We start from the raw sequence: 23,424 nt of genomic DNA, 5'->3' as shown, positions 1-23,424 counted from the left end.
GCATCTCTGTGTCTTGGACGCTTGTTCCCAACCTCTGCATCTGGTGACGGGGCCTTCCTTGATTGTTTGAGGCCAGCCTGAGAAGATGAAAATAACCTTTCCTTTCTGGGCTGCCCCTTTGATTTCAGCCTCTCTGGGGAGCAGACGCGACTTCCTGTGTTTGGACAACTTGCAGAGACGGGGCTATTTTGGCCTGGTGGTTTCCCCACGCCTCCCTCAGCCCTTCTTTATCTCAAAAGACCATCTTTGGTCCCTGCCTGGCAGCGTCCTTTGATGGCAGCCAGAGGGGAGCCACCCCATCTCATCACGTCTGGGCCTGTCTGAGGGTTGACGATTGATTGAATTGATTCCTGGGTCCCCACTGGAAACCCCATGTGTCTCCGTGGGGCTGAGGGGGGTGGGGTAAGATTCAACTGGGATGGGGCAAGAAAGACTCTAAAATGTGACTTAAGACCCAAAAGCTTGTGCCTGATCTGGCCTAGGAATCCTTGACTACCTGAGCTGATAGGCCCTGAGGCATCTTCTGATAAGTTCTTCCCTTAGTGATCGGGAAACTGAGGCCCAGAGAGGGTTGGAGCCGCGTCTGAGGCTCATGGGGGCAGAGCTGAGATGGCGACTCAGTTCTCCAGACACTATTTTCTGTGATTTTCACCGTGCCACCACCGCCACAGACATATTCCACGCCTTGAGCCACATTAAATAGTGGGGCCACCCTGATCACCTATTCAGAGAGGGACCCTGACCTCAGACAGCTGGTCTTCTCCTGCACCGAGGTCATGAGCCGTGGGGGGGGGGGGGGTCCCTCCCTCACCCTGGAGGTTGGCTGTGTTACTGACTGTGCTGTTACTGAGTCCTCCCCCGGCAGGCTAGGTGCCTCACACAGGGAGGGCAGCCCTGGGGCGAGTCGAGCCCACCGCCAGGACTTCAGAAACCAGGCTCAGGCTGTAAGTAACTGGCCGGGTCACGGCCTAGAGCTGGCTGATTCTGAACCCCAGTCCTTTGTCCACAAGCCCCCCCTTTCAGATTCAGACCCTGACCCCAAAAGCAAAGCCTGTCACCCCCTTCCAGCCACTGGGTCCCTTATACCTGTGAGGCCCCCCCACTCTCTGCAAGGTTTTGGACCCCAGGCCGGGGAGCGGGTGTGCCCCTGTGGGAAGAAGGGCGGCCACAGGAGGCTCCAGAGCTCCCCTATGTCCATGTTTGCAAAGAATCCTGCCCCGAGCCCAGATGTGCCCTCAAACCGTCCAACCCCGGGTACCTCATGTGAGCCTGGGCCTCAGAAAACAGCTGGAGGTCAGGGACAGGCCCCGTCCCGTGGGTGCATGGCGGGGAGCGGCTGTCCCCTGAGCTCCCAAGGACACCCACCTCCACATCCTCAGCCCTGGCTAGGGTTCACGTCATGTTTGTTGTTTAAAGTCAAGGGGTTTGGGTGGGTCCTCAGAGAACAAGACAAAACAAAACCCAGTGGCCCATCCCTGCCTCCACAGCCCGCCCCGCCCCTCCCACCCCTCCAGAGGCTGCTGAGCCTGGCTCTGCCATTTCTGCCCGCCTCACTGCCCTGTGAGTTTCTTGGGAAACTTCAAGGTGGAGGGACACTTCAGGGTGGCCATGAGCCCAAGGGGTTTGTCATTAGAGACTGTCCTCTAGGAGGGATGGTGGCAGGCCTGGGGGTACCCTGCTCCCAGCTTCCCCAACTAGACAGGGAGGCTCCTGGTCTCCAGCTATGACTGTCTAAGCATTGCCAGTTGTCATTGTCCAGATGTCCCCAGCTGTCCCTAGATGTGACTGTCCAGTTGTAACCAGCTGTGACTGCCCCAGTGTCCTCATGAGTGTCCTTGGCTCTGGAGCCTGACCCCAGTTGGCTTGTCACACGGCCCATCCCAGAGGCAGCTCCAGCCCCCGCCACAGAAGCCCTTGTTCCTAATACCTGATTCTGGGGTGTGGTCGCTGGCTGCAGAACCTACTGGACCCTTCGCCAATCTCCTCTCTGGCCTGCAGTGAAGTTTGTGCTGAGTCACCCACATTCGGGGGACAGCCTGGAGCGTCCACCTCACGCCCAGCAGCCATGCAGGCAAAGACTGTGGAGACTGAGAACCCAGAGACCCCAGACCCTCACAGACTGTGATCCTAAGTTTGCGAATCGCCTTCTCTGAGTCCCAGTACCTGCCCCTAACGCTACAGGTGGCGTGACCAGTGTATGTGTCCATGCATGTGGCGTGACCAGTGTATGTGTCCATGCATGTGGCATGCGGAGCTCCGAGCTTGGTCACGACGAGCGCTCTGAACTGCTGGCCAACTCCCTCCCACCCCCGTCCTCCTCCCTGCCGACATCGGATCCACTCATGAACGCTCAGCAGTGGGACTACCTTGTCGGGAAGACACTTAAACCCAGTCCTGTGACCTCCTGTTCTGCTCCACAAGGCAGGAGGGAGGTGCCAGACAGCAGTGGCTGTGACCCCGTAGTGAGGTCTTGCTTACACGGCCCCCGCCCCAGAGGCATCTGGACAGGGCAGAGGAGTGCCTCCTACCTGGCCTTGTGTGTCCTGTTCCCGGCCGAGGTGGGGAGGCTGGCACTGGCGTTGGGGAACGGGGCCTCGGAGGAGGTGTTGGTCACCCTGTCACTGCTGAGCTCCAGGTAGGACCCATTGAGCAGCTCAGCACCGGCCCTCTCGTTCTCCTCGTAGTCGACATGGAGGCTCTCGGCCAGGGAGCTCCGTGGGGCGCCCTGTGCAAAGATGCTGTTGACCGTCTCGTTGAGGGCGAGCTCCCTGGAGTCCGAGCCTGCATCCAGGAGCTGGCCGGAGATGGCATTGGCGGAGAGCAGTTCCTGGGAGGTGAGGTGGGCACCGGCCTCCTGGTCATCCTTGTTCCCCGCGAGAGCCATCCCAGTGGCGTTGCCGTCTACAAGGGAGACAGGTGGCTCAACTTCAAACGCTCCCTCTCGTGGGGGGCAAGGGCCGCCCTGGGGGTGGGGGAGGGGTTCAGTGAGGCAGGAGGCGAAGAGCTGAACCAGGAAGCTCCCAGAGGTACGTCCCTTCCCTATGAGAGGATGCAGATGGCCAAGTGGAGGCCTGCAAGCCGGCCTGGACAATCTCTTGTGGGGGAGTCGGCTTGACCTCTGCAGTGGATTAAAGAGGGTCTCCCTACACTCATGTGTACCCAGAATCTCAGAATGTAAGTGTATTTGGAAAGAGGGTCTCTGTAGATGCCGTTAAGGATCTCCGGTGAGGTTATCCTGGCTGTAGGGTGGGCCCTCCACCCAATGACTGCTGTCCTTGTAAGAAGAGGTGAGGGCACAGAGGAGCAGGTGTGTGAGGACGGAGGCAGAGACTGGAGTGGTGCAGGCACAGGCCAAGGACCACCTGGGGCCAGCAGGAGCTGGGAGAGGCCGGAAGGGCCCTCTCCTAGAGCCCTAGAGGGAACGCGACTGGCTGTAAACTTGATTTTGAACTTCTGGCCTCCAGAACTGGGAGAGAATCCATTTCTGTGGTCACAGTCTCTGGCCATTTGTTACAGCAGCCCCAGGACACTAAATACAACCTCTAAAGTGTCTGCTATTTAAAGACTCTAAGGTCATGGAAATTCTCCCCACCAAGGTAGTGAAGGGAGGCTTCCCAAGTCTGGCCAACCTTCTGCCCCTAGAAGGAGTGGTGGTCCAGACCACCCATGATGAGCCACGGCCCCCAGGAGCAGGGCCCAACTGCCAGCGTGGGTCCCGGGACCCTGACTCTGGACTCACTGCCACGTCTCCAACCGCACCTCCTGCCGCTTCCTCTGGACCCTGCCCCACCAGGCTGAACCCCCTGGGCCTCTCTCGTCTCCACCCCCTCAGTGCCCTCACCAGCTAGACCTTACCTGTTGCTGAGCTCTTGGATCAGGGGTTCCCCTCTTGAGAACTCAAGGTTCTCCCTGTGTCCCCTCGACTGCCTGTTATTCCCTTCCAGAGCTTTTGCAACACCTTGTATACTCTCTGTCTGTCGGTCTGTCTGTCTGTCTGTCTCCACTGAATGAGCGAGGGCAGGGACTATGGGGTCAGACACCCCTGGGTTTGACTCCCAGCTCCTCCAAGGTCGACTATGTGCCGTGGGTACGTCCTCCCTCTCTAACCCTCAGTCTCTCCATCTGTCAAGTGGAGGCAACTATCTACCCAAAGAACACATGTCAGAGGATGTATATAAAGGCCTGGCACTGCGCCTGCCCAGTAGGCCTGCAATAAGCGGCATCTCTTGTCAACCTCTTCTGCAGGCTGCAGGGGACTGCGGGGCCCTGGCCCAAAACCCCGCCCCCTAGAAGGCCCCACCCCACCCCCGCCCTCCTGGTGGTTACCTCGGAAGCCCTTGCCTCTCAGGGGTCCCTCGCAGGCCCCTCCGCTGGCCTGTTCGCACACCTCATTGGTCTCCTGGCCCTTGCTCAGACCGTGTTCTATCCCCGGGCTCAGAGGGCCAAACAGCCGGTTGTCCAGGCCCAGCCGCTCTGAGGAGGCCTGGCCGTAGAGGGAGCCGTTGTGCTGAAGGAAGCCCAGCAGCCCAGGCCCGTCCAGCTCCTGGCTCTCTGCACTCTCGGAGGCAGGCTCGGAGAAGCTGTAGTAGACGGGCTGAATGCGGTGGGTGTGCGGTGGCTGCAGCAGCGTGTACTCAAAAGTGATGGAGGGGCTTTTGCCATTCTGGTTCCACACCTGGGAAGGAGAAGAAGTGGGACCTGGCCCTTCCTCACTGCACAAGCCTAGAGTGGCCACCAAGTCCATCGCCCACGCCCCTTTAGGACAGAAGCACTCCTGTCCCAGGATGCCAGGAGTGGTCCCCGCTGTGGCCCATAGCTGAGTCCTCCCAGGGACACGCCCTTCACAAGAACTCTGCTCTCCCAGGGCCAGCCCATATCCCAAAACTGGAGAACAGGGGCACAGCAGGGAGGGGGCAGAGGGAGCTGCCCAGCCCGGGTACAGGCTGTAAGGGGGTACACTGTGTGTACAGAACATTCTAGAAGTCACAAAGCCACCAAAACCTGACCATGTTATATTACCACCGCACGCCAGAAACCCTAAGTAATGATGGTATTCCGCTCCTACCCCTCTTCCCCCGGACACCTCACTGCATCCAAAATGGGGGTGAGTGGCCCAGGCCCCTGAGGCCGTCCCAGCTGCCGAGCTGGGTGTGGGAAGGCTGAGGCCCCTGTTGAGACTGTGTCACAGCCCAGTCTCTCCCTCTGCCAGCCCTGCTTCCCCTCCCGACGGGGATTCTCAGGGTCTCCTCCACGGACTCCTACCTAAGTCACTTAGGGTCAGGAGTCCTAGAAAGTAGACTCTCAAACGGGAGTTTGCAGCAGGATCAGCTGCCAGGAGGGGTGACGACAGCCCATCCTGGTCGTGCAGGGAGCACTGAGGCTCCCGGACGGTAAACTGGGATGGACACAGTGGAAGGCAATGCACTAGTGGGCGCCGTGTCTCAAGTGTTGGGGAGTTGGCTGGGGATTGAGCGGCCAGTAAGAAATAAGGGACTGGAACGTGATGGGGAGAAACACAGCTGAAGGTGACATCACACCTAATCTCTAACTAAAGGCCAAGCCAGAGGGCCTCCTGGTGTTACACAAGGACACTCACATGTCCTCCAGCCAGGGGCGGGTGGAGAAGTCCCAGAGAACCAGAGAAGATTGGCTTCTCCACCCTGCCAAACTTGACCTGGCGGAATGGGGCCTAAAACTTGGAGTGTGGGGGTCCAAGTCCATACACATAAAATTTGAAACCTCAGATTTCCCTGAATCTACCAGGCCTGGAAAGGGGCCATTCCTCCCTGTTAAAGCCAGTACCTGCCCCTTACCTGAGGATGGTACAGAGACCTCAGCCTTCCAAACCCTATGGGCCTCTCTCAGGACATTGCCCTGCCTTCTCCCTGGGCTTCCAGGCCGATGGCTTGGGTTAAGTCCCATCCCTACCAGTCAGGAGAGCACTGACGCTGCTCAGGAGAGAAGGGACAAATCATGACGGAGGTGTAGGAGGGTGCTGTGGGCCTGGAGCCGAGGGTCAGGGGCTGGCTCAAAGACAGCACAAGATGAACCGGAACGAGGGCAGTTTCTGTGCAGAGCAGCGCCTCTCAGCACACAGGTGAGGACTCTGGGAGAAGTGCCAACACGCCACTAGGATGGTTCTAGGAAGCCTGGAGAAAGCAAGGCCAACACTGAGTGGAAGATACCTGCTGGCACTGCCATGGCAGGTGATGGAAGAGTGAGGAAAAGCCTGGAAAATCCAGCAGGGGACTGTTTTCTGTGGGAAGGCCTGGAGGACATTCTGTTCACCAGAGTGAAAGGAAATGTGACAGTGAGGACGCGTCCACATCACTTGGAGGGACACACCGAGGGCAGGATTTGTTGTCCCCATAAGCCAGGGCTGATGGGGGGAGATGCTATTCTAGAATCAGATTCCCCACAGTAATCAGAAAAGGGACTCAAGTATTGTAATAAGCAGCAAGGCTGACATGGTACCCAGGGAACCTGACCCACAGAAAACTTTAGACACGGCTGATAAACCAAAGGACCCCTGAGGAACAAACCAACAGGCCCAGAAAAGGTGCTTCTTCATCTGTAGATCAAACAATACCGAGGGGAGATACTCAGAAAGTGGACAGCAGCTGCCCCATCAAAGTCACCATCTCCGCCCAATTTCCTGGGCCAGTTTTCAGACTCAGATTCCACTAAATAATGGGACAGCCGGGTCCCCAGAAACAAGGATTCACAGCAAGTTGACATGGTAATGATTCCTCCAGTTCCTCCCCAAAGACCCTATAGCCATTGACTTGGTTAACTGCTCAGCAGATAAATGATACATGTTCTGGAACGAGGGTGTGAGTTGTCACTGTTAACCGGGGACCCGTCATGCCGCTGTGAGAGCATGTGGGTGACGAGCAGTGGCTCAGGTCTGGCTCACAGCACGTCCACTGGATCCAAGGTTCACTCCGTCCCCAGGTGCATAATTGGCAGTTGGGAGCCCTCCTGTTGGCTTCTTGACCTGGGGGGTAAGAGCTACCATAGTGGGGAACCTAGTGGAAGCCTGTGAACCTGACCTAGAACCCCCTCCAAGAGGGTATATCAAAAACAATAGTGCATCCTGGGAGAAAACACAGAGACGAAGGCCGCTCCTAAAGACCTAAGGGACGCAGGGTGGCGACCCCATCGCACCCTTCATTTAATTCAGCAGGAGGCCCCGATTAAAACAAGACAGATCCGAGCAGAAGAGAGGGAACTACCACAGACTCAACCGAGCAGTCGCCCAGTGGCAGCTTTTCTAGAGCAGATTTACATGACCTCAGGTTGGTCATATGTGGCCCCTGACCTGGCAAACACGCCCTTCTCTACACAGAAGCCCTCTTCTTTCACATGGCTGGACAGCAGCCTCCATTCACAGCTTTGGCCCTGTCGTCTCACAGTAGGGGTCCGGACTGTCCTACAGAACGGAACATCAGTCCTCTACATTGATGACACCATGTTTAGTGGACCGGCTGAGCAGGAAGTGGCACAGGAGGCTTTGGTAAGCACATGTATTCCAGAGGACCAGAGATTAACCCCTGTGAAGAATCAGGGCCCCCACATCAGTGAAAATTCCAGAGTCCAGTAGTCTAGGGCACGCCAGGACCTCCCATTGAAAGTAACAGGCAAATTATTGCATGTCATACCCTCCATCATGAAGAAGAATTTTGGACACAGCATATTCTGCATCCAGGAATATTGGTCCAATCCAGAGACTGGGTCACATAAAAAGCTGCCAGCTTTGAGTGGGGCCCTGAGTGGAAAAGGCTGTGCAGCAGGCCCAGGTGTGGTGCGGGCAGCCTGCCACTTGGGCCCTAGTACCTGGCTGACCCTACGGCGATAGAGACATCTATGGTGGGGAAAGACGTCATGTGGAGTTTCTGGCAAGCTCCAGTAGGAAAAGGATAACATAGACCCCTGGTGTTCTGGAGTAAGGTCATACCACCTGCGACAAATAAATATACAGCATTTGAAAACACGCCCTTCTCTGGGAGGCTACCAGGCCCTCCTAGAGCTGGAAGCCTTTGCCCACAAGACAGCAGGACACCTGTGCATCCAGAGCTGAACGTTAGAACACGAGGCCTGTCAACTCCACTGAGTTACATGGTCCGGAGGGCCCAGCGGCAACCCACCATAGGACAGAAGTGTCACATCCAGGATTAGGTACAGTCAGGGCCAGAGGACACAGAATGCTGCAGCAGTAGGTGACCCAAATTCCCATCATCTAAGACCCTTATGCAGGCATCTCTCTCTTAGCTCCCAGATGTGGCTGCATAAGGTATCCTATGATGATGTCAGAGAGAAAAAAACATGGCCAAACTTGATTCAGAGACGGGTCAGCGTGGTATGGGGGTGCGGGGTGCAAGCCAAAAATGGAATCTGCTTCACTAGAGCCCCATTCAGGGGTGGCCTCGAAAAACGGCAGTGAAGGAAAATCTTCCCAATGCCTTCGGGCCATGCATGTGATAGACCATCCAATGTGTACGGAAAGCGGGGTGGCCTAAGGAACGGAGATACTGGCTCATGGGCAATGCACATGGCTTGGCTGGTTGGTCAGGAGCCTGGATAGAAAAGACTGTCAGTGGGGAGGGAGCGGGTCTGGAGAAGGCACGTGTGAAGGGCTCTAGGAGGTAGGCCGAGAACACAAAGATCTTTGTGTCAGCTGCAATATGCACTGGGGAGCACCCACCAGGGGAGGGAGGGGCTTGAAACAACCAAGTAACAGCTATGATGGCTTTGCCAGTGGACACCTCACTGATGGCACAGTGGGTCGACGAATGGGATAGCCATGGTGGCATGGATGGAAACTAGGCATGGGCCCAAGAGCACGGGTTCTCACTCTCCAGGTCTGTCCTGGCTACTTCCACAACCGAGAGCCCAGCCTTCCAGCACCAACACTAAGCCTGTGATACAGCACCGCCCCTCAAGGGGACCGTCAGCTATCTGAGGCAAGCTGATTACATTAGAGCCCTTCTGTCCTAAAGGGGAAGTGATTTGTCTTATTCTCATATGAGCTTGTCTTCCCTGCCCACAGGGCCTCAGCCAGCCCCAATTCCCAAGGGCTCACAGAGCATTTGACCCACTGACACAGGACACTGTATGACACGGCATTGGACAAAGGGACCCACTTTACAGCAAAGCAGGTACCACGGCAGGCACATGACAGTGAGACCCGCTGGTCCCATCATTGGCTGTACCACCCGGTAACCACCAGCCTGATAGATGGATGGCTGGTGCAGCCAAGGTGCAGCTCACAGATAGCAAATCCCCCGTGAGGATGGGGCCTCGGCATCCTCCATGACACAATACACTCTAACTCAATCACCGTGACACGGTGCTACATCCCCAGTGGGTAGACTGCATGGGTCTAGGAACCAAAAGACGAACCTGCCAGGGCAGTCATGACCCAAACCTGCAGATGGGTCAGGGGTGTGTGGATCCAGAGGTCCTGATTCCCAGAGCAAGAACACTTCCACCAGGAGACACAGCAAGGGTTTTATTCAACGGGAAACACAACTGCCACCTGGTCTATTTGGGCACCTTGTGCCAGAGGAGCACAGCAGGAAGTGGGTCGCCATCTTGGCAGGTAATCAATCCTGATCACCAAGGGACACTTTGGTCCTGGGGACAGATACATGTTTGGTTCCCTGCTGTTCTACTGCGACATTTCTTGGTAGCCTCTGCCCAATTTTGATAGTAACTGGATAAATGCAACTGCCTTAAATTGAAAAGGGCCTGGAGCCCAGCCCCCTCAGGTTAGGGGGACTGGGACACCTGGCTAGGTAGGCCGCCTGGACTAGCAGAGGTGCCAGCTAAGGGAAAGGGGAATCTAAAATAGGAAGGAAATGACGTGATTCAGCTGCATCCCCCCCCTCCCCCATCTAGCTGCCATTCAACCCACCAGCCTTCCCTTGTAAGGCTCCCGGGAAAGAAACCAACCTGACTTCTAGGGGAGCTCTTCCTGCCGAAGTCAACTCGTGATACAAAACAAATGGGCACAAGTGGTACACAGAGTGGACATAGCAGGGGCCACAGGGCACCCCAGACCCCACCTTCAGTGAGCTGGCTCGGGTGGTGCCACTGACAATTCATAGCTGAGTCCCTCCCCAGGAATTTTCCTCAGTCAAAGGGACCTGCCTCTCCCAAGGGCTTGACCCTTCCCTAAGGCTTCCAGTAACTAAGCCATGACCCCCTGCCTCAACTCAATTTGAGATGACTCTGAGGGGCCGCTGCAACCCCAGAAATCCAGGTGGGAAACATTGAGGCTGAGGCTGTCACACCTGCCTCACCGCTCAGCTCCCTCTGTTCAGTCCTGTACCCCTCACCCGTCTTGTGCTGCTCCTGAGACCACGCCCCAAAGCCCTCCTGCGCACAGGCCTCCATTTCAGAGTCCGTTTCCTGGGGACCCTGACCTGCAACACAGCTCTTCCAGCCAGGGGGTGAATGAAGCCTGGAGGCCAGTCTGCCTCAGGGGCAGCTGCAAGGGAAGACGTAGAAATACATGGCCCCCATTAGATTCTGGGGTCACCCGGGGAAACTCTTCAACCAAGAAGCAGTGTGGAAAAGTGGGGGTGGCACCCCCAACTGGAGACCCCTCCAGCCTAACCGTTAAACAAACCACTGGCTGTGGCACCTGGCTGACCTGAGATCAAAGCCCAGTCGTGTCACTTACGATTCTGTGACTGGGCAAGTCCCTAGTCTCTGGGCCCAGGTTTCTTCATCCATAAAGTGAGGACATGAATACCTGCCATGGTGGGGTTTGGAGAGCTACACAGCACAGGTGGGTGGGCTCTGTGCCCACCACATCCCTCAGCTCCACAGGCCTCAAAGCACATCAGAACTGCCCATCTTGACGTCACCTGTTTTCCATGACAAGTCTCCACACTTTCTTGGTGCTGGAACACCAAGCTCAATGGTGTCTATTTCCAGACATGAGCCTTGGGAAAGTCCCGACAAGCTGGGCATAATAGGCCCAGACTCTCTCCTGCCCTCTCTCACACCCTGTGCCCCGACCCCAGAAGCCGTGAGCATCCTAGGGGACAGTGTCAGGGGGAGGGCCATGGGCCGCCAGCACTGCATGGTCCCTCCAGAGTCCATGCAGTGGGGGTAGGAAACTACATGGAAGGCGTAAAGCCCCCAACTGTGGAGTGGGGAGTGGGTCCTTCATCCCTGTACCCCCGTCCAGCCTTCCGCGCTCATCTCCCCATGCAGGTTCCAACGATCTGCACAGAACCTCCTGGATGCCCATCCACGGGGTGGGGGCGAGGGGGCTGACAGCAGGAATGAATAAAGGAATGGGTGGGTGGATGGATGGATGGATGGATGGATGGATGGATGGATGAATGAATACACAAGTGAGACGGTGAGGGAGGGGATGGTTGGGTGAGCGAGTGAATGGGTAAGTGAATTAAGGAGTAAGTGGGAGACAGAGTAAAGGCATCAAAATCTGAGTGAGTGAATGTATGAGAGAGCAAAGCAGGGGGGGAACAAGCGAGTGAAAGAATGCGGCCCACGCCCAGCTGAGTGGGGACGCTCCCTTGTGTGAGGACACGGGGGCCACTGCATGGGGTCGCTGGCCGAGGCGCACGCACCATGACGTTGAGGCCCTGGTTGGTGGGCCCCTGAGCCACAATGTACTCGATACCGGTCTCGTAGACGTCCATGGGCCGCCGGTACTTGACCACGGTGCCTGCGATGTTGAAGTCCTTGGGGCTGTCCACCTTGAAGTCGCCATTGAAGAAGTAGGCGCCGGCTTCGTCTGCGAGGGCTGACAGGGCAGAGCCGCCCGGTCACATGGGTCGGACTGGGGGCAGGGAGCAGCAGCAGCACACGCTCAGGGGACCAGGGCCACCTACCCTGTGACCCTCCCCAAATATTGCAAAGACAGGAAACTGCATGCCGTGGGGAGTGGGGTGCTCTGCCTGTGGCCAGCTTGTGGCCCTGGGCGGTGATTGCCAAGGACATGCAAATACACTTTCCTATCAGCCTAAACCAAACAAGGACTGTCTAGACAACTGAAGAGAGCTGGCTGGGGTCCTTGGTCCTGTCATTCTGGCCACCTCTGAGGGGGGTGGGGACTGCCAGGTGACGAGTGGCATCAGGCCTCAGCGCCCAGGTCTGCAGCAGGAGGGTCAGCGCCTGGGAGGGCTCGCGCGGGATAACAGGTGCCGGCCAGGTGGGCGGGGCTGAGCCACCCAGCCTGGCTCTGCTGTAGACTCACCGTGTGACCCTGGGCGACTCGCCACCCCCGGCGTCCCACCCGGACATGGGGAGGGGACCTCCATGCCCCTCCAGGGCCCACACTGAGCAACGCTGCAGCCCTGGCCTGGCTGGCCCAGAGCACTGTCCCAGCGGCCCCCGCAGGCCCTTCTGGACCACCGTGAGCTGATCAGCACCATTCCCTCACTGGCAGCCATGACATTCAGCTGCCTCTGCTGGTGCAACCTGGCTGACCGTTTGGCCACCCCACTGCCCAGATGTGGCCGAGGGTGGCCCGGGCACATTCTCAGTGGCGCTCTCTCTGAGGCATGGTGCAGGTGGACATTTGGAATGGAGAACCTCAGGACGGCCACTCTCAGGGCCTGACTCGAGCCTGATGACGCCCAGACAGAAGGACCTCCAGCAGCCTTTCTCCTGCCGGCCGGGAGACTGGAGCCACTGCCCAGCACTGGTGGGATAGCTCGGGGCAGCCGGCCCTCTCTGGGGCTGTGGAGCGTGAGCAGAGGCTCGGGGAGCCTTGGGCTGGGGGACACGACGGAGTGAAGAGGCAGGCTGCACGCTAGGACAGTGTGTCTTCCACAGGGTGTTCTAAGAGCCAGTTCCAGGAACCGGCCCAAGGGAGGGGAAGAGCTCATCTTCCAAAGCGCCTGCTGCAGCACAAGCAGGGGAGCCGGGCGGTTAACTGATTATCAGGCAGGACGCACAAGCCGGACGCGTCTGCTGGAAAAATACCTTCAACGTAGCAACGTCATAAAATAACGTGAATGAGTCCCAGCTGTGCGCGGCGGGGCACGTGCGGGGCAGGCTGTCTCGCCCGGCTCCCAGGTCTGTGCGTAGGGTTAAACCCCCGGCCTGCGTCCAAAACCTGTTTCCTGACAGCAATGACCTTCCTTCCTGCGGCTTTCCCAGGGCTCCATCGGAGGCTGCCCTTGATAGTTCCACGCGTTTGTTTCAAGAACGATTGCTTTACAGCCAACTCTGGGAACATGGCGTTTCCTGGCCTCGCCACTCTCCCAGTGGGCGACAGAGCAACAGGCCTGGCAGAGACCTGGCTACCACACTCAGGTGCTGGGGCCTGGGGACTAAGGGGGCAGACCTGCCAGGGAGGAAGGCAGGAGCACCAAGCCTGAAGAGCTGAGAGCCCAGCCAGGGTCTACCTTGAAGACCTTTAGCAAACCCCTCCACCATGTCCACTTAAAAGGGTGGGCTTCACCTGCCAGCCCGAGCTCCCACAGGGCCGCCCAGAGATGCAGGGAGACCAGCCAGGCTTTGGGGACAGCTTCCCTTCCTGGGTACTCGGCCCATCTTGTACAGGACAGAGCCAAGAACAGAGCTGCTCACAGGTGTCAGCACCTGCCCGCCTCAGCCAGAAGGGCCTCAGGCGGCCTCCTAGGGATACAGACAAAGCACATGGCCAGGCCAACACTCCAACGCCTTACTAGAATTGTCACCAAATGGGGCCTTGCCACCTCGGCCGCTATGCAAATAACTCCACAATCCTCAAGTTGGGGAACCCTTACCAAGGTGGGAACCAGAGACCATCCAGTGGCAAGAACGCAAAGGACCCCAGACCTGAGTTTACATCCTACTTCCGCCCATGGCCTCAGACTGGCCACGTACCTCCACTCTCTCTGCCTTGACCTTCTTGCCTCCTGAGTCTCACTTCTCTACCCCAGAGGCAGGGACCTCACCTCCAGTACCTCCAGCTTTTGCCAGGCTCTCCAGGGACAGGGAACTCCCTATCTGACGTCACCCCACCCTCTGTGGTCAAGCAGCTCTGAGTGCAAGGTCCTTCCACACATGGAGGTGTCAGCTTCCCTACGACCACCCCACGCACACGTACACCCAGGTTGAGTTCTGGCTTCCGGGGCCCATCCCTCTCCTGCAGGAAGGGATCCAGGGTGGAGAAGTACCCCTTCTCCACCCACACATTTTGCCCCATGCAAAACCATGAGCTCACGGGAGGCGGCCGCCCAGGCCCCACATACGTACCCAGGACGTCGGCAGACTTCTTCCGCTCTACAATCTGGATGTCTCGGGCACCTGCCGGGATGTGGGTCACCAGAGAGTAACCTGGGGGAGATTGGATGGTGGTGAGAAGCAGGTCCAGCTGTGGCCATCGCCTCTCAACTGGAAAGGGAATCCTGTATGGTGGTCATTACTCTCCTCCACTCCTGGGGGGCTAGGGGGGCTGTCTAGCTGCACCCAGGCCCCAGAGGTGAGTCCAAGGCCCTGCTGAAACTCCCTGTGCCATCAGAGGGTTGACCACTGCCCAGGCAGGGGCCCAGGCTTAGCTGGGTTCCCTGACCCCTTCCTACCAAGCCGTGGGTGATGCTCGTCGGTAGCTGCCCCAGCCCCTTCCGAGGGACACTGCAGGCCACAGAAGCCTTACATCTGCTGCATTCAAACAGATTTGGTCCTGCTCTACCACGTATCAGCGAGGTGACCCTGAGCAGGGTGCTGGAGCCCTCAGGCCTCAGTTTTCTCATCTGTACACAGGGTTAATGGCCTGTTGGGAGATTCTGCATAGCACATAGCCTGGCACCAAGGGCATTGTCATTATTTATATTTTAAAAACCCATGTTGTCACAACGTCATGTTGACTTTAAAGCTTTCTACATTCAAAGATATGGATGAAAAAGGCCGAGGTCAGCTCAGGGCTTGTCACCAAAGCCCCCAACCAGGTGGAGAGGCTGCGGGGGGGGGGGGGGGGGGGGGGGGGAAGTCTGAGGAAGGGGGAAGTGCTGCCAGCAGGTGGTAGAGGGTGGTCTGGGGAGAAGGAAGACAGATTTTTTTTAAGCCCTGAAATAGAAAAGTCTTCCAGAAGAAGATGGGGGGAGGGGCCCTCAGAAATCTGGTTTGCTGGGTTGATGCTCATGTCACAGGTTCCCACGTGAGAAGTGGTAAAGCCCATGCACACCTGCCTATCCAGGTGAGCTGCTCCGACAGGCCAGCAGCATGCACCCTTCCTCTGCCTGCCCTGCCACCTTTCCAGGTCACTGAAGGCTCTGAGCTGTCCCTCCCGGACAGCAGTGTTATGGTTAACAACAGCTCAATGGTTAACAACTGGTGCTTTAGGTGGGAGGGCAGGAGATCTTATCTGTAGTGCTGGGCAATTTCTATGGTGTTAACACTCCCAACGCAATGTCACTGGGTACAGAGTCGGGAAGAGGTGCACCTTAGCTCCCCTGCTCCATATTCCCAACGCAGAGGTACAATTGTTACAAAGGTAACTCGATTAGGAAGCGATGACTCTTAGTATCATTTATTTAAATGTAGGTTTATATGTGTTAATTTTTAAATTAGCAACCAGCTCACGAGATTCCTGAGCATTGGCTCTCGCACCCTGCAGCGCCCTCACCATGCTTAGAACACACACATTTATTAGGGAAGAGTGTGAGCCAGTGGTTAGGACCACAGACCCGGGAGCCAGACCGTCTGGGTTCAGACCCAGCTCTGCCACTTCTGTCTGTGTGTCCTTAGACTAGTTTCTTTCCCTCTCTGTTTTCACATCTGCAAAATGACAACAGTGGTAGCACCTGCCTTGCAGAAATAGTGTGAGGTGTGCATGAGAGAAGACTCATGCCAGACTTGGCTCCGTGCAGAGTAAACACCTGGTACGGTTAGTCAGGATTAAGTGTCAGCCCCCAGCCCCCGACACAGAGTTCTGTGAGGGCATGAACCTTGTCTATATAAGGCTTCCTGCAGCCCACGGTGCCTGGCACACAGTAGGTGTTCAGAAAGAGATGCACTTCCTGAAGGCTGCCTCTGCTGCCTCCATGCCCCAGGCAGAAGGTCCTGCAAGCAGGTTTGTGAAGGGAAGGGAGGAAATGCAAGGTGCCTTTCCTCACACCCCTCCCATAGTGACGCCTCCACAGAAAGCGGCCTCTGCCCACCGTGCATTACTCAGACCCCCGTCTGGCTGCTCTGCCCTGGGCTCTCCATTAAGACACCCTGTCCCTCTCCAGTCCTTCATGCCCATCCCTGGGTCCCACATCCATGATACTAACCCTGAAATTAGCCTTCTTGTGGGGATAGAGGCAGTGCCCTCCACATCCAGGACACGGCCAGAGTCCCGACAGCTAGGTCCACTGTGGCCCTAATGGGGCTGGTTCTAGTCCAAACTCACCTGGCTTCACTGGAGGACCTTGGGCCAACAAGTCCCATTCTGGGCCTCACTTTCCCCAAGTGCTAAGTGGTTTCCAAGCTGCCCTGCCTCTCCTAATCTGCAGGCTGTGATGACCTCATTTAACTCCACAAGTGTTTACTGAGACCCAGAAATGTGTTCAGTTCGATGGTGAGTGTTGTGACACCTTCTGAAAGAACCAAGTCCTGTCACATACACAGACCCCTGCCCCGCCCAGCACCCACAGGGCTGGGCCAGAGCTGGAGCGACGTAAGCATGAGGCCAAATGGGTGCAGCTGTGAAAATGGACCTGTTGCTACCCAGGGAAAGAAGGGGCCGGCTCTGGGCTAGAGGCAGCCTGGAGCTGGCAGGAGCCTCTGCACCCCTTCCACCCTCCAAAACACAGACTGCAGAACAGAGGGCCCCAGAATCCGCATGCCCAGGCTCAGACCTCTTGTCAGCAGTGAGGTTGAGACTCGTGCCTCAGTTTCCCCTCGTTAAGTGTGGCATTAATATCTCCCTGCATTGTTGCAAAGGTCCCACATTTAAACCAAGTGCATACTCGGACCTGGTGTCCAGTAGGAGCTCAGCAAAGAACTGTTCATTATTCCTAGCCAAAGGGGGCCTTACAGAGCACCTGGCCAGCCCACCTTGGCCCACGAGGGGCGGGAACTTGCACGGTGGCACTCAGCAGCTTGGAGACAGGATCACCCCCAGGCCCCGGTTGTGGGAGTTCAGCGCTCTTACCGAGGTGGGTGTTCCCCTTGCGGTAGTTGCCTGTCACGTGGGTGCAGCTGCTACCGTCCCCCTGGCAGACGCCGCACTTGTCCAGCGTGTGGGTGGAGAAGAGCACCCCGTCACAGCCGATGGGCTGCAGGAAGGGAGGTGGAGAGGGCTGCTGGGAGGGCGCCGAGGCTGCCACCGCCACAGGTGGACAGGTGGGCAGTCAGTGCAATGAGACCAGTGGTACTCGTGCTACAATGTTTAACAACCTCACATTTTCCAGACACGCAAACCCCTCGAAGGTCGGTGAGCTTGCAGGACGTGCCATCGCGGGCGGGGACCATGAGCTGCCGCTGGCCATCCACCGTGGTGCAGTGCAGGTCACATGGCTTGCTGGAGATGTGGACGTAGTCATCTGGGGGGAGACAGAGGGTCTCGGGGGGGGGCCAGATTCGGGGACTTCTCCCTCTTATTGAGACAGCACTCCCCCATTGCACAGATGGGAAAACTGAGGCCTGGAGAGCAGAAGGGACTTGTCCAGGGTCTGGTGGCAGAAATTGAGTTGCTGGTTGTCTGACCCAGCCCCGGCCCTGTGAGTTCCAGCCTTTGCCTCCTTGTGAGTGGGGCAGTTCCCGCTCTGCAGGAGGTCTAAGCCCATTGGTGGCCCTGGGCACCCTGCACTTACCCCATGAATGGGAAAGGCCAGCTCACTTAAACTGTTGCCTGAACTATGTGTGACCTTCAACAAGACCCCTCCGTCTGGGCCTCAGTTGCCCACCTGCCCACCCACTGGACGAGGATATTCCCTCCCATTGTCCCCAGGAGGTGACCCATCAGATGTGGGTCTTTCCAGGATGTGGAAGGGCCACCCCCACACTGTTCCCCCCTCGGTGGCCCAGGGCCATGGTACCGGGGTACAGGGGCTTCCACTGGTGCGTCCGCCCGTTGTACACATGGGAATTGAAGGAGATGCATTGCTCCTCACGGAAGCTCCTCCCGTCCGGCGGACACTCCTGGGAAGTGAGAAGACGGGGAGGGAGACTCCAGGAGGAACTCGGCCCGACAAAGACATTTTTGTCCAGGCTGAGCAGGAAGTGGCCACAGCCGGAGGGGTGGCCTCTCCGTTCTGTCTCCCAGTCTCACTCTCTGGGGAAGGAGCGAGGACAAGGACAAGCGGAAGGGCAGCTACCACCCCTCAGACGCCCAAATGTGCTGGCTGTCCTGGTGCTCTGGGCGGGGCCCTTTCATCTCGCCGCCACCCCAGGCTTCTCCCAGCCTCTCAGCCTCTAGCTACGCTCACGCTGGCTCCATCGCCCTGTATCCTCCAGCTGTAGCCACAGCACGTGGCACTCAGAGCATTGACTGAAGGTGGGCTTGACTTCATAGAGGAAGAGTCCAGGGGCGAGGGGAGAGGTCTGGGGGAGGGGGACAGCTGGTCATGCTGGGGCTGGAACGCAAACTTGAATGGGTCGCCCTCCAGAGCTCAGAGGGTCCAGGAGGGCAGCTGACCCGTGGAGCCAACACAGAAGCTGTGGCCGCTTGGCTCCCTTCAGCCCCCTAACTCCCTGCATGTGTTCACACAGACACACAGATGCCAGGACACACACGGGGACCCTAACAAGCTCTGCCTGTCTGCTCCATGCCCGAGAATTCAGGTTCACGCTGGATTTGGCCCCCCTGAGAGCTGCCCAGAGGCCAAGCCAGAGTCGGCTCCTCCTGCCCAGCCCCAGCCACCCTGGTGCCAGCAAATGGTTAAGAGAGAAGCTGGAGGTTGAGGGCTCCTGAGCACAGAAGCTAGTGCAGGGGTGACTGCAGCTGTGCTGCAGGGTTTCACAGGTGGGGACAAGACACCTGATGACAGGCATTATCCCAGCGAGCTCCTGGTGCAGGACTTGTGAGCAAAGGGGGCTTTGGCCAGAGACCCAAACCTTGGGGCCGAGCATCAAACTCCCCCAGCAGAAGCGAGTCTCTGGTCCCTGCACGTGCCAGGAACCCTCAGTGGGCTCCACAGATCTCATTTGATGCAGCAAGTGCGCTCTGGTCAGGACCCCTCACCACCCTTCTGTTCAACAGGACGCAGGGGGCAGGCCCGGGATAGAGTGTCCAGAGGGCCCAGAGGCCACCAAGAAGACACCCTGAGACCTGCCTGGGGTGGGGGTAGGGGCGGGAAGGGCAGGGTCGTGGTCGCAGCTGGGCAGGGCCTCACCTGCACTCTACACAGCTGGTACCGCTTGGACATGCCTGTGCAGGTCCTGTTCCCGGTGCCCGTGACAGACGTCCTCCTGGAAGAAGGGAAAACATAGGCTCTGAGCTAGTGCCCGGAGCCACCAGCTGTAGGCCCCGACCCCGCTCCTGCTCTGGGAGGGCCTTTGGGGTAGACTCCCAAGCCTCCCCCAATTCCTCTGACTGTGGGGTCCTTCCTCCCCACTCAACCCACATTCTCCAGAGCCCTTCTCATCTCACAAGGGTTCAAGCAATTTGAGAGTGTTTCTCAGTGCCTTCCCGGGGGAAGGACGGTGTCTGATTCACCTCTATATCCCACCACATAGCGCAGGGTCTTAGTACACAGAATTAATAATAACATTTACCATGTACCAGCCCTGTGCTAACGTGTATACACACATTGTCTCAGTACTCTCAGAAATGTCAGGTGGGCTCAAGCATGATCTCCACCCCACAGATAAGGAAACGGATGCTCAGAGAGGTTAAGTGACTTGCCCAAGGTCACACAGCCAGCAAGAGGCAAGATTTGAACCCAGGTCTATCTGATAGCAGCTACTACACCATAGGCTTTCCCCCGTATTTATTCAATTCAGGTCTTCAAGAGAGGGGGCCAGGTTAGGCCTCACCCCTCACTGATAGAGCCTTAGAAATGGATCCTGGTTTCACAGGAAAGGCCTGTCCCCAGTGCCCTGGTGCAGGATAAACCCCAGGACGCGTGTTGCCTGGAACCTATCAGGACCCACGTCCCTGACAGTTGCTCACCTGGCCTGTGCTGAAGACTCCCCCCCACCCCAGCCTGAGATGCCCACCCATCACCCGCTGCCCCTGGCTGAAGGCTCGGCTGCCCACCTCCTGGGCCTCCCTGTCCTGTCCAGGCTGCCCCCCCCCTCCGGCCAGCCCCTCAGGGCCCTGTGCTCAACCCCGCACCTCTGCTGCAGGCAGTGCCGCTCCTGGGATGTCACCCCGGCTCCACAGCTGCGCGAGCAGGCCGTCCACTTGGTCCACTCCCCCCACCAGTAGGCAGTGGCGTCCACACCCCCTTCCAGGCTGTTGGATGTAGGGCTGTTATCCTGGGTGAGAGGCCCCACTGATGTTAGAAGGCTGGAGCACCAGGCAGGACGGCCGCCTTCCCCGGGCCCTGGACAGGATGGCCACCGGCTGGGTCACTTGGCAGCCTGGGCTCAGATTTTGGGGCGGGGGATAGGGGTGTGTCGGAGGGGATTCCCAGGGAGTATGGGCCTCAGGTCCCCCCAGATCTCGAGATCTGGACCATCCTGAGAGTTTGGCAAGGTCCTGAGGACACACCTAACCGTCCTGATTCCTTTTTCCTGAGCAGCCCAGGACCTGGCATGGGTTCTGCAGGACATAAGCCCTATGTGTCTCACCCCAGGACTTCACTCTGAAGGGAGACAGTCAGCCTCTCAGGCCCCGTCCTGCCAAATGGTCAGGGCTCCAGAGTGACCAGAGGCCGCGGCTCGGGGGCTGGTCTGACAAGCTTGTAACACATGTTCCTGGCAACTGAGGGGGGCTTTGGGAAAGCTCTCCAGAACCCATATGTATGTTCCCCACAGCTGCCACACAGCCCCTCCAACATCAGCCCATCTGGATCAGAAACCACGCTCCCCACTCACCGTGGCCCCGGTGGACGCCACACCCCCAGCCATAAGTGCCATAGCCAGCAGGGACCAGGCCCAGCATGAAGGCTGCCGTCTGCAGTCCATCCTAGGAAGCAAGGCCACTGTCACTCCCAGGCCAGGCCCAGCTTCTTTGTCAGGTAACCAGGGTCTGCTTTGGGGAAAAGCCCTCAGGGCCCACCCAGGACCAGGGCCATGAGGTTATCTGGGATCAGTTGGTAGTGGCTGCCCAGTGGCCCTGTTGGGAGGGCTCAGTGAGTGATTAGCGATGCCTGCCATGGGCTTGAGACACAATAGTGGTGGTGTGCGTGCTATGCCTGCACTACCCCAATCTGAGGGCACTCAGGGACAGGTGCTGTGCATTGCCTCTGAATACCCAAGCTCCCTGGAGAACGCCCGTGGAGAAAACCAGGGGCAGCCGAGGGAGCTGTGGGCCCAGGCTGCATCATTGGATGAAGGACCTGAGGACCTGGACTTGCTCCATTGCCTTGGACTGTAGACCCAGCCCAAGCAAGAGCACCTTGGGATTTTCACGTGCTCAGTGCTTGCTGGCTGCATGGGAGAATGACCTTCCCCACTGGCCGTGTGGGGCGGCTGGAGGGGTGGGTCCATGAATGTCCCAGGCTCTACCAGGCCCTTCCCTTCCCTGGCCACAGCTTGCCCCTGCCCCTGGGGAGGCTGGGCCTGGGGCCCTTGGGGACCTCAGGCTGGGCAGAGCCTAGGCATCTGTGACCCTGGTGTGTGGAGTGTGGGTGGCCCAGGGCCACAGGGCTATCTCCTCAACAAGTCAGCACCCTAGCCCAAAATGCTCCTCAACCTCCCTGCCAGGGGCCAAATCAAGGGCAGCTTGCTGGCCCTCAGCCTTCCCATCTGCTTCTTCGGCAGGGACCCCTGCCCCCAAAGGGAGGAACAGAGTCCTGTAGTGGCCTCTGTCCAGGGTTTGTCTCAGGTCCTAAATATCACTTGCCAGCAAGTTGGAGAAGGGGTTTCAGAAACCTCCAAGCCTATAGCCGGGAACCCAGAGAGGGAAGCCAACTTCCCCTAAGCCACACAGCAATGTGGTCATCTAGACCCCAGGCTCCAGAGCAAACTCAGGGACTCATCCCCTACAACGGGCTAATTCCTGGGAAAGAAGGTGTGAAAGGCCCCCAACCCCTGCCGGGAGCGCTGAAGTCCATCTCTCTTCCTCTGAACCTTCACTTCCTTGCAGCTCAAGCACCTGCAGTCTTGGGGCCTATGCCAACAACATCCTCGCACCCCAAGAATGGCTCTGCCCTGGTCGAGTGAGCAGTGCACCCTAGAGTTTGGAGCCAGAGTCCCTGAGACCCCCACCTCACCAGCTGCCTGCCCACCCCTCCATACCCCAGCAGCCGCCCCTCCCCCGCAGGTCTCCATCTGCACCCCCCCACCAGCCTCAGGCCAACACAGAGCCCCCTCCACAGTTCCATTGGCTAATTGGTGCCCCAGCTCCTGCCTGCGGGCTGAAGACAGGTGCTGAGCCGGCCCCACACTTGGTTTTCATTAAGGCTCCAGACACCGCTGGCTACAGGCCAGGCCCAGCTCACGCGGGATCCAGCTCTCCCTGGGGTCCAAAAACAGCCACTGGCCAGCGGGAGAGGTTTGCTCTGCAAAGGAGAGCTTCAGGCACCCGTGGCTGGGAGCTGAGGGGCCACCCTCACGGTGCTGAGGGTCTGCACCCCTCCCCACGGGCCCTCCTCCTGTTACATAACGGCTCCGAGGGGGCTGGGGGATGCTCCGGGACTCTGGGCTGCATACTGTGCCAGGGGAGGGCTGCGGAGGGAAGGGGCGGACGGAGTGGAGACGACCTACCTGGCCCGGGTCAGCAGGTTGTCCTCCTGGAGAAAGGGCTGAGCGGCTGTGGGCAGGCGGTGCCAGGTGCTTGGTGCAGGGGGCGGCTGGGCGTGCGGAGAGCTGCGGGCTCTGCCTCTCCCCTTTCTCCTCCTCCCCTTGCTGCCGCCCTCCTCCACTTCAAAGAGCACCCACGAGAGGGGGTTCCCAGGGCTGTGTGGCGCGGCCGCCTTTATAGCTGTCAGGCAGACAGGGAGGAACTCACACTTCCCACCAGGCTGGTCCCCCGCCCGCGCCGGCCGGCCTGGCGCACACTTTAACCCGCTCCGCGCCTCTGGAGCCCGGCCAGGCCGGCCCAGCTGCCTGCTGACTGCTGCCTGGGCCCAGAAGCAGCGAGCAGGGAGGCCGCTTTCCCCGGTCCAGAGCTCGGATCGCGTGTTGGGGTGTCCAGACAGAGAGGTCGCTAGCCTGGGGTCACAGGGGAGGTCCGGCCTCGGACTGACAATTTCTGCCTCCAGAGGGGCCTAGTCTCGGGCACTCCCGAGGAGGGAGTCTGGGATGCATGAGGCATCCAGTGTGAGAGCTCCATTTTTTGGATAGAAAAACTGAGGTTCCCCCAGCCAGGCTCTGAAAGGTTCTCCCAAGAAGCAGAGGCCTAAGCAAGTGGAAGGGCTG

The 23,424-nt window shown here is 58.4% G+C and overlaps 1 protein-coding gene across 1 annotated transcript in view; it reads right to left on the bottom strand.

Moving 5' to 3' along the window:
* Positions 1 to 22,990, bottom strand: part of ADAMTSL2 (ADAMTS like 2) — a 36,539-nt gene extending 13,549 nt beyond the window's left edge. Inside the window, exons 1-11 of the mRNA XM_074331321.1 lie at positions 22,771 to 22,990; positions 20,938 to 21,028; positions 20,234 to 20,376; positions 19,290 to 19,365; positions 17,994 to 18,096; positions 17,353 to 17,498; positions 17,108 to 17,231; positions 14,227 to 14,307; positions 11,607 to 11,782; positions 4,327 to 4,675; positions 2,529 to 2,901 (exon numbers count right to left, since the gene is read on the bottom strand). Of these exons, the coding sequence (XP_074187422.1) occupies positions 2,529 to 2,901; positions 4,327 to 4,675; positions 11,607 to 11,782; positions 14,227 to 14,307; positions 17,108 to 17,231; positions 17,353 to 17,498; positions 17,994 to 18,096; positions 19,290 to 19,365; positions 20,234 to 20,376; positions 20,938 to 21,027 (1,661 nt within the window). The 5' untranslated portion in view covers position 21,028; positions 22,771 to 22,990. The remainder of the gene's footprint in view (positions 1 to 2,528; positions 2,902 to 4,326; positions 4,676 to 11,606; positions 11,783 to 14,226; positions 14,308 to 17,107; positions 17,232 to 17,352; positions 17,499 to 17,993; positions 18,097 to 19,289; positions 19,366 to 20,233; positions 20,377 to 20,937; positions 21,029 to 22,770) is intronic.
* Between the last annotated feature and the right edge of the window lie 434 nt (positions 22,991 to 23,424).

The sequence above is a fragment of the Rhinolophus sinicus genome, linkage group LG04, assembly GCF_036562045.2.
Source record: "Rhinolophus sinicus isolate RSC01 linkage group LG04, ASM3656204v1, whole genome shotgun sequence".
Lineage (NCBI taxonomy): Eukaryota > Metazoa > Chordata > Mammalia > Chiroptera > Rhinolophidae > Rhinolophus > Rhinolophus sinicus.
This window is presented reverse-complemented; position numbering and strand designations above follow the sequence as displayed.